This window comes from Notolepis coatsorum (assembly GCF_963971535.1).
Source record: "Notolepis coatsorum genome assembly, chromosome: 10".
NCBI lineage: Eukaryota > Metazoa > Chordata > Actinopteri > Aulopiformes > Paralepididae > Notolepis > Notolepis coatsorum.
This window is the reverse complement of record NC_140174.1, coordinates 38,909,008-38,919,037: the sequence shown is the minus strand read 5'-3', so window position 1 is coordinate 38,919,037 and position 10,030 is coordinate 38,909,008. Positions and strand designations below refer to the sequence as shown.

Here is a 10,030-nt window from a genome sequence, read left to right as displayed (position 1 = left end):
AATAAATGGAAATGTATGGTTGAAACATGCAAACGTTCAAACGCACACACACTAATACACATTGGAGGCTTTTAACCAGGGCCGGACTGGGGAAATCATTCAGGCCAGGAAATATAGTGCAAAATATAGCCCCAGTCAGGCCACTTTTTAAGCAGGGGGTCTGGGGGTCCCCCACCAGGATCTTTTTTGTTACAAAGACTTCATTTCCTGCATTCTGGTGCAGGATTTTTTTTTATTTGTACCCTTTAAATGCCAGTGTTTGTGATGGCATCACAAATTATTGTTAAAAAAACAGGCTAGCATATATATGATTAGCAACAACACAGATTTTTATGGATTTTCAGTTTTTTTGTAATTGATAAATACAATATTTTATTCAACTTCAGCCCTGATCATAACACCACATATTAATTTTATAATTCTAACCCTTTAAATGCCAGTGTGTGTCATGGCATATTGCAATATATCAAATGCAAAGTACATTTTTCAGGGGGGGATTATTACAGGCTAGCATGTGTCAATGATTAGCAGTTTTTTGTAAAGGTCCCGCCTCCACCAATCACATGCGGCTCCCTTTGTGTGTGTGTGTGTGTGTGTGAGAGCAAGAGAGAGAGAGAGAGATAGTTCTCCAACTTGTGTGAGTTGCAGTGATCTCCTGGTTGTTCCCCACCTAGGTTATCTAACTATTGCGCTGGTGCAACTAGAAACACTGGCCTGGCCTGCTTCTAAGTTCAGTGGCCTGACTGCAAAAAAAATATTGGATTTTTTATTATTCTTTTTTTTTTATCATCTGGCGACCCCCCCGCGGCGGCTCAAAGGCCGCACCCCCAGAAGTAGTACAACTAAAAACACATTTGTTCAGACAGGCCTTTGGGCATACATAGGCACTTCTTCTTGTCCTCACTGTTCTATAGTTTTGTTTTAATTAGTGACTCATGATTTTATCCAAATTCTTTTATTCTACTTTTTCTATCTGGTTTCACTGTTTTTAACTGCTGTTTGTTGTTGTTGTCATTTATTTCTGATTTTGTTTTATTGTGTTTTTATATTAAGCTGTAGTGTAAAGCACCCTGTGCATTCGTGCTGTGAAGGGTGCTATATAAATAAAGGTCATTCATTCATTCATACAAGAAGGACCGTGAAAGCAGCACAGATGAGGAAGAAGCAGCTATGGACAGTCAATGTCAGGGACAAAGTGAGGCTCCGACACAGGATTCCACAGATACTGAGCCACCTGTAGTGGTGTCTGAGGTAGAAGATCTGCTATTGAATTAAATTGAAAACCTTTATTTATCCCCAAGGGGAGATTCAGATGTCCATTACAGTATAACAGAAATTTAAAAACAGTTAGTGGAAACAGTTAATACATAACATACACTTATTAGTATGTGTTAAAAACAAGATGGACAAATACATATGGATAAAAAGAGCTAAAATAGGGCTAAAATAGAGCTAAAAGTGGTGAAAAGAAAAAGAAACAAGTCCAATCATGATGTTAAATAATAAAAATTAATTGGTTACAGTCCACAACCCAGCTCCTCCAGTCCACGGCAGTTGGCCCGTCCTGGCCCTGCCTGGTTGTGGAGCCTGATTGCCACTGGCACAAAGGACTGCCCGAAGCGTTTTGTGGTATGTCGGGGGATAAGTCTGTGGCTAAACGTGGACCCTCTCAGGAAGAACAGTCTGCTCTGTCCCTTCCTGTAGAGGGCCTCGATGTTGTTCGTCCAGTCCAGTTTACTATCACTTGACCCAGGGTTGTTCCCAGCCTAGTGCGACTCAAGGTTCTTTTATTGCATTGGTCCATTCATTGAAGATGAACGCAATGCGACATCCTTTACTAGGCTCACCCACCAACAGTGCAGGTGCTGAAATGCTGATCCGAATGTATAGGTAAAAACCATATTAATGCGTTTTCATCAATAAATAAATGGCCAAAAAAATTTAGTTGGGGGCCTACAAATACATTCTTTCATGGGGCCCTGAATCTACAGCTACACCCCTGATTGATAGACCAGTGGGCCACCAACCCTGATTCCAAACGCTAAGCATAACCGACTTCTTAAGACGGCGACTTCGAAAGGGGGCCTAAGCATAACCAGTTCGAAACAAGGCGGACATTAATAACATTTTCAATCAATCAATCCAATAACACACGCTCACTTAAAACAGCGCACTTTACGCCAGACGTACATCACAGGCTTGCCCAGTGAGAGGTTTCTCCGGCGCTGCAGCTGGACCCTATAGGAGTGGGCGGCAACATAGAATACGCCTAGATGCGTAGTCCGCCGGAAATTTACAAGAAGAAGAAGAAGAAGAAGAAGAAGAAGAAGAAGAAGAAGAAGAAGAAGAAGAAGAAGAAGAAGAAGAAGAAGAAGAAGAAGAAGAAGAAGAAGAAGAAGAAGAAGAAGAAGAAGAAGAAGAAGAAGAAGAAGAAGAAGAAGAACTTCAACACAACTTCCGGAAATACGTGCGTCACGCGCGGATGTTGTTTTGTTTGTGATTCCTTTGGGCTGTCTCTGGTACACTGTGCTGTCTGTCACCACAGTGCACTTTATGGAGAAAAACAACTAGTAAATACTGTAGTGTGCGGCTCATACACTCACAGGAATGTGTCATTCAATACGACCGATACAAAGTAGTTGACGCACTTTAGCGCATTGACATATCAGATTGTAGTCATAATAAACCAGCTAGCTTGTAGCTACTGTAGCTAGTCAGACTGGTCTGGTTGTAGCTACGAAGGGGTTTCCATGATATGCCCGTCGCTAAAGTTCTTAATTGTTTTCGCTTGAGATAACGTTTGTCCGCGCTAGATTAATTTATGGCTGCAACCCGTATGTTATCATTCATTCAATTGCTAAGGGAAGGACTGCCTAAAATACAATTTCGGACAAATCGAAACCGAACCTCGTCGGTTTTGTTAACTCCAGTTGTATTGTGAGCATGCATTGTATTACCTCCCACATCCTACTGTACCTTCAGTTCTAATTGTTTGTATATCAAGTAACATTTATGCGGTATTGTGTTTTAGTCATGTAGCTAACATAGTAGTACATTGTTTCATGTATTGTTTTCTCCAGAATGACTGCACTGACGGACTTTGAGCCACTTACAAAAAGACTGAGATTTGAAGTTGGTGCCATAAACTCCCCATTATCTCTCAAAGGTAACAGATTAATATCTAGTAATAACTATTTGAAATTATAGTTGTTAGCCATGTTTTGTATTTATGAATATGAGCGTTTTCTTTTTGCATTTATGAATACAAAATTAATATTTGTCCTTTTCTATAGTGAATTCAGGCCTACGCATATGCAATCAGAGCACAGACGGCGTGACAATGGATCAGGAAAGGAGAGATGACAAAGAACAGAAAATAGATGCACGGCCAAAGACTGGAATGGGGGTACTCCGTGGTGTCAAACCGAAAGCATCACATAACCGAATAGGCCCTAGACAACAGCAGAAGTGTAGTTCACTCGAAAGCTGGTTAACGAAGTCGAAAAAAACCATAATTCCAGTTGAAGTGCCTGGGGCTCAAAAGGATGTAGAGATGACAGATCCAGGAGGCTCTCCGTGCACCTCGTCCCGGGACACCAAGGGCCACAGCCAGGCCCACCGTAACTCCACAGAGCCAGCCATCATCAACCTGGACGAAGAGACCCAACCCTTGACGCCGCAAGACCTGGAGGAAGACGATCCTGTCTCGCCGGGCTCTACAGGGACCGAGGACACGCTGCAGACGGTGACCCACAGTGATGGGGAATCGAGAAGGCAAGAAGCAGGAAGATCAGAGGCCTCTGTCAAACGTAATCCCCAAATAACAGACTTCTTCCCAGGAACGTCGTCGACGTCTCCGGCTGCTCCCCCCTCGAGGCGCGGTGACAGTCCAGAGGATTCTGCAGAGGAACCGGACGAGGACATCACGTGGCTGGGGACCCCCGTCAGTAAGCTGAGGAGAATGCCAGAGTGTGGTCAACCTCTTCCTCGCCTGAGGGATGTTCCTGGCCGGCACACCGTCTTGATAAGGGTTTGAGCCTTTTCAATACTTCAGAGAGTTATGGTCAAAATAATAAGTTGGTGGACACTGGAAATCCTTCATGAGGGATCTCACGATTTGAGTTGGATTGGAATTATTCAGGCTATGATTTGATTATCCTAAATGCATCACAACTCTTTTATTCGTGCCGTTGTAACACTTCATGGTTAGAATCAAAGTCGATAGAATTTTCCTCATTTACTGCTGAAAGGTTTAAATTGCTACACAATGCCAAAGAAAAAAAAATATCACATTTAAAACCTAGAGAATCGATTATTAGAATTTATTTGGCTTCCCCTCAGTCTGTGTAATTATGAAGGGTACTTTGTCCGGCATGGTTCAGGCCCACTCATCTCTTTGATGCGCTAGGTCAATGCTCATCACTACTAATAGGGATTGTTTTGGGTCCTCCACCAAGTTAGAATACAAGTATGCCCTTCGTTCTCAAGATGTTCTAAAACTGGATGTTCCCTATATGAGAACTGAATTGGGGAAAAAGGGCTTTTAACACTTTCAGAGCCCAAGCTTAATCTTGATTTACCGCTTAAATGCCCACCATCCACTTCAATGTTAGCGTTAATAACGCCTAATCTATGTTTTAAATTATGGCTATGTGTCTAATCTGCCCGTCGCTTATCAATGACTCGTTTTCCAGTCAATATTGTCGAAGCGGATTGTTTTTTTATCTGTTCATTTTCGTTTTATAGCATTTTGAAAAGCCCTCATTTTCAAGGAAAATATAAATATTCCATGGTAATCGCCCTTTACTGGAATATTCTAGAATACACAAAAACTTTGTCATTTTTCGGCCTATTTATGAATAGTTTTCAAATAAACGCTAGATTATCGATAGTATATGTGTACGTATGCACGCTATATAGGCAATCTGAAAAATCGATTCTCTGATTTCCTCAAAGCGATCGCCCACACACACACACACACACACACACACACACACACACACACACACACACACACACACACACACACACACATAGGGCGAACGCTGAGATCTCAGCGAATACAACTCTGATTATCCCAAGACGTGTAAAATAGATTCCTTACCTCAGATCAGATGTTCTCCAAAAAGATCATTCCAATTCCTGATCGCCATTCCAAAAATCGATCGCTTTTATTGATCCAACGCTACATACTGTACATATGTATTCCACACTGTTCTGAGGCTCCACAATGAATCTGATCGGCTCGGGTTACATGCCTGAGAAGTAAAATGTGGATTCCGGATTTTTCTTTTCTCATCCATTTTCATTGAGTCCATTCCAAAAGGGTGCGTTACCATCTGGGAGACGATAGGGGGCGGTTTTTTCACATCTGAGCTCCTACAGGGGCTGCATACCAACGGGAGACTCGGTTGATGAAATATGAATTCAGATCGCTAATAAAAAAATAAAACGATAATAAACGTCATGGGCATTCAGGCATTGGGCTGATAAAACGTGATATGACGTTTTGGGCATTCAAAGTGTTAAATATGCTGCTCCTTCATCCTGGAACAAGCTACAGGAGGACCTAAAATTGCCAGAACTGGTCACCCTCTGAGAATTTAAAGCCATTTAAAAAACCTACAAATTCAGTTCCCTCGGACAGTGCAACTGTGTTTGATAACTTGCCTGTTTGATAACTTGCCTGAAATTGGATCTTGCTGTGAATGTTTTATCTGTATTTTAATTTTATTGTGATGTTCTTTTTTTATGTTGAAACTTTCTGCTGCCTTGCTTGGCCAGATCGCTCTTGAAAAATAGATTTTAATCTCAATGATGCTTAAGGATTCGATTGATTGATTAAAAGAATCTCCCATACATGCACAATTAAGAGTGATATCTGGGTTATTAATAGGGATGCTCGATATTGGCTTTTTTACCGATACCGATATTCCGATATTGTCCAACTCTTAATTTCCGATACCGATATCAACCGATACCGATATATGCAGGGTTTCCCCGTCCAAAAAACTGAATAATTTCAGGTAACTAATAATTTCACTGGATATATATATAACAAATATTGTTATTGTTTTTTTTTCTTTTTTTAACCGATACCGATATTTTCCAATATCACATTTTACTGCCGATATCGGCCGATAATATCGGTCGGCCGATAATATCGGACATCCCTAGTTATTAACCCTTTCAGCTGTGTCCATTAACCATATCATTTTGTTTCATTAAATTTTTCAGACAGACCGTCTTCAGAAGGGCAGAGTTCCTGTTCCGTATCCCAACACCTTCATAGATACGTGGGATGATGTCTACGTGAAGATGCCCTGGTCAGCGAAGAGCCTGTTTCCGGTAGTAATTGAGGTAACGCTCGCTCTCATGGCTCCAACTAGGGCTGGGCGGCGATACAGGCTTTATTCCATATCATGATATATTTTGCATTTAGGAAGGTAACTATTAGGGCCATCAGAGCAATGAACACTGATCTCTCCACACACAAGCAGAGATGAACATACACACACACACACAACACAACATTCTGCACTCGCTCACACACAAACTCACCATAGGCCACTTTAAACACACAAGAAAAGGACACTTTAAAGGAAGGGAAAAAGGACACTTTAAGAAAATAACTTGTGATTGTTGCATAGTATAGTTAGTAACAGCAAGTATAGCATAGGGACATAGAAGTAAAACTGCACATTGTGTACATAGGATCCAGTGCCTTTAAGTGATTTATTAACATGCCTATTTATCATGTCTATTCTAGTTATCTTATTATTACAATTACTATTGTTTTATTGCACAATCGTAGCGGGCATGGCCAACCACATTTCACTGTATGCCCTGGTATGTATAAATAAACTCTTGAATCTTGGGTACAGAACTTTGTACTTTTTTTTTTTTTAAACTTTGACCAGTCACCTGGTTCTTTTAGCGTTTATCGCTTTTTCTTCGCATTCATACTTGGTCAAGTTCGACCGACAGAAGCAGGCTGAAAGGGTTCAGATGGGGGGGAGAGACACTCTGGGAAAGGCACGGCTGCCGTCCGGGATTCGAACGCGCTCAGCCCCAGATCCGCGCGAGCGCGGTTGTCCACGGCGCTGAAATAGCACTCGCGGTACGTGGTGAGCTACTGGAGCTCCCAGAACTTTGTACTTTTAACACATTTAGTGCTGGAGCTATTGCATTCTTCCATCTTCGTAATATCGCAAAAATACGCCCCATTTTAACTCTGGCTGATGCTGAAACCCTGATTCATGCTTTTGTCTCATCACGTCTGGACTACTGTAATGCACTTTTTTCAGGCCTACCTAATTCAAGCATCAAAAATCTTCAACTCGTGCAAAATGCGGCTGCACGGATACTAACTAGAACTAGAAAATTTGATCACATCACACCAGTTTTGTCCGCCCTACATTGGCTTCCTATCCAAGCCCGTTCTGACTTTAAAGTGCTACTCCTCACCTACAAAATTTTAAATGGGCTTGCACCGCTCTATCTATCCGATCTCATCTCCCGATACTCGCCCGCTCGTGCTCTGCGCTCACAAAATGCGGGGCTTCTATCGACCCCTAGGGTTAAAAAGAAATCCGCCGGCCACAGAGCCTTTGTCTACCGCGCTCCCTACCTGTGGAACAAATTACCTGCCGTCATCAGGGGCGCCTGCTCTGTCGAAGCTTTTAAATCCCTGCTTAAGACTCATCTTTTCTCTCTCTCCTTCAACCTACCTTGATCTCACCTGGTCGGGGACTGACCTTTAGATTAATCTGTGTAGTTTAGTTATGGTACAGGGTACTACATGGTACCACTGGGTAGTTTACTATAGGGTAGTTTAGTTAGGGTACAGGGTACTACATGGTACCACAGAGTACTACATGGTACTGCATGGCACTACAGGGTACTACATGGCTCTACATGGCACTACATGACACTACAGGGTACTACATGGTACCACAGGGCACTACAGGGTACTACATGGCACTACAGGATACTACGGGGTACTACATGGCTCAGTTGGTTCTCAAATTGCGGATGCTGGATTTATCCCCAATGGCTGAAATGCCCATATATAGGCTATATTAGGGCTGCCTCTTTAAAAGAAAACAAATCCAAAGTAAAAAGAGTTTCATGTTATCAGAAATGTAATCCTCTATTATAATGTGGGTTTGCCTTCTGCAGCCCCAGGCTATAAATATACACTGCTCACATGAAGAAGGAGGCAACAAGCTCCATAGGCTATAATTATTATTCAGGTAACGCTACACTCGCTGTATTCACCTACAAGAAAATAATGCAACTGTTCTTCCTTGAGAGAATGACTTAATTACACTGCTATATTAGGCCATACATAGGAAGGAATTAACAAGCATTTCCCTCCCGTCATTATAACTCCAGCCACATTTCTTCTGTGTGCTGCCCTGGTTCAACTCTCCTGAAAGTTATCCAATATCCTCTCCAAATTGTTGCACGGCAGGCAGTTCTTTTAATTGCGGTATAGCTTACAGTATATGTTGAAAAGACTTCCCGACTTGGAGTAATATTCCAGTAACCCGTCAAGTCGGGAAGTCTTTTCAACATATACTGTAAGCTATACCGCAATTAAAATAACTGCCTGCCGAGCAATATATAGGAGGGAGAAAAAATCACGATATAAATTGCAGGCAAACAAATATATGCTGTTTCGTTTCATTTGACTTTCTCAAATATTGCAAAAAAGAAAACTGTGAGAAATCTTGTTTACATTTATTTAATTTGTGTATCACGATTCACATTATAAATCCCATGATATGAGAACACGGATAGACAATAAATGATGAAAGGGTGTTTATTGCCCAGCCTTGGCAGAAGGCTGACATGACAGGGTTCTTTTGACAGGAGACAAGAGAACTGCAGAGTCGCTGGGAGTTGATCCAGGAGACGTTGAAAAGGAGATACACCAACTCACATGATTTGAAGGTATGTTTAAATGAATGAATGAAACGCTTTAAAATGGGATGATTGCATAACTTTTCCCTGCATGTTTCCCTGTAAACTAAACTTTCAGAACTTCCACCGTTTATGTTCATTTCATTTCAGTGTGGTTGTTATGAATTGAGTATGTGCTGTTGCAACATTAGGCCACAAGGTGGCATCATGATACCAGAGATGATGAGAGTCAAAACAGTGCCTTGAACACTTATGTTGTTGGAATATTTTCATTAACCTCTTAACACATTCCCTGCCACGCTTCTAGCCCATCTTATACCACTCTGTGCTGTAACCCTATGGAGTCGCTCACCTTCTTTGCAGGGCTATAACCTTTTAAATTGTATTGCTAAATTGACATTACTATGGCCCATTCAACATCGATTATCTATCGTTCAGGATGTGAGAACGTTATACTTTTTCATTCATACATTCATACGAAAATACCGTCTAGAATATAAATATGTTTTTATCGTTTTCTGCAGTAATTCCTATAACGCTAGTTATAGGCCTAAACGCATAATATAGATTATCGATTGCAGTTTATTCGTGATACACGCTATATTAAAAAATCCAACTGAATACGATCCTAAACGTTATGACTCATCATGCGCGGATGAACGGGGGGGGGGGGGGGGGGTCGTTTATAAGTCCGTGATCGTCAGTAAATGCTTTATGTAGTATGGGTTGATTTATTGATCAGTTGGTTTGTAAACAAAGAAATGTACAATCGCCTTGAAAATTACGTCAGCGTCCTCTTACCGTTGGACGCTGAGACTGGAGCAAAATGATCCCACTTATTTGACGGCGATCGAGTCGATCCATTTCCGGTTTGTATAATAATAATAACAGCCCAAATCATGTTGATTATTGAGTTATTGATCCATATACACGGTGTGTGTCTTGAGTCCCGCGACAATATGCGCGTGCCGGGCGCATTTCCCAGACGCACCGAGATCGACTTGTCCATTTCCGGTAGTATTGAAGCGTTGCAGAGTTGTGCATGCTCCCACTGCATCAGACCAGGCTCCGTGAGGGAATTATGAATAACATGGCGAAAAAA

The 10,030-nt window shown here is 41.7% G+C and overlaps 1 protein-coding gene across 1 annotated transcript in view; it reads left to right on the top strand.

The window, feature by feature from the left end:
- Positions 1-2,273: 2,273 nt before the first annotated feature.
- Positions 2,274-10,030, top strand: part of LOC311235541 (poly(ADP-ribose) glycohydrolase) — a gene marked incomplete at its 5' end in the record, with an annotated part of 139,224 nt that continues 131,467 nt past the window's right edge. Inside the window, 5 exons of the mRNA XM_084323009.1 lie at positions 2,274-2,467; positions 3,081-3,166; positions 3,294-4,030; positions 6,238-6,360; positions 8,878-8,958. Coding sequence (XP_084179135.1) covers positions 2,274-2,467; positions 3,081-3,166; positions 3,294-4,030; positions 6,238-6,360; positions 8,878-8,958 — 1,221 coding nt within the window. The remainder of the gene's footprint in view (positions 2,468-3,080; positions 3,167-3,293; positions 4,031-6,237; positions 6,361-8,877; positions 8,959-10,030) is intronic.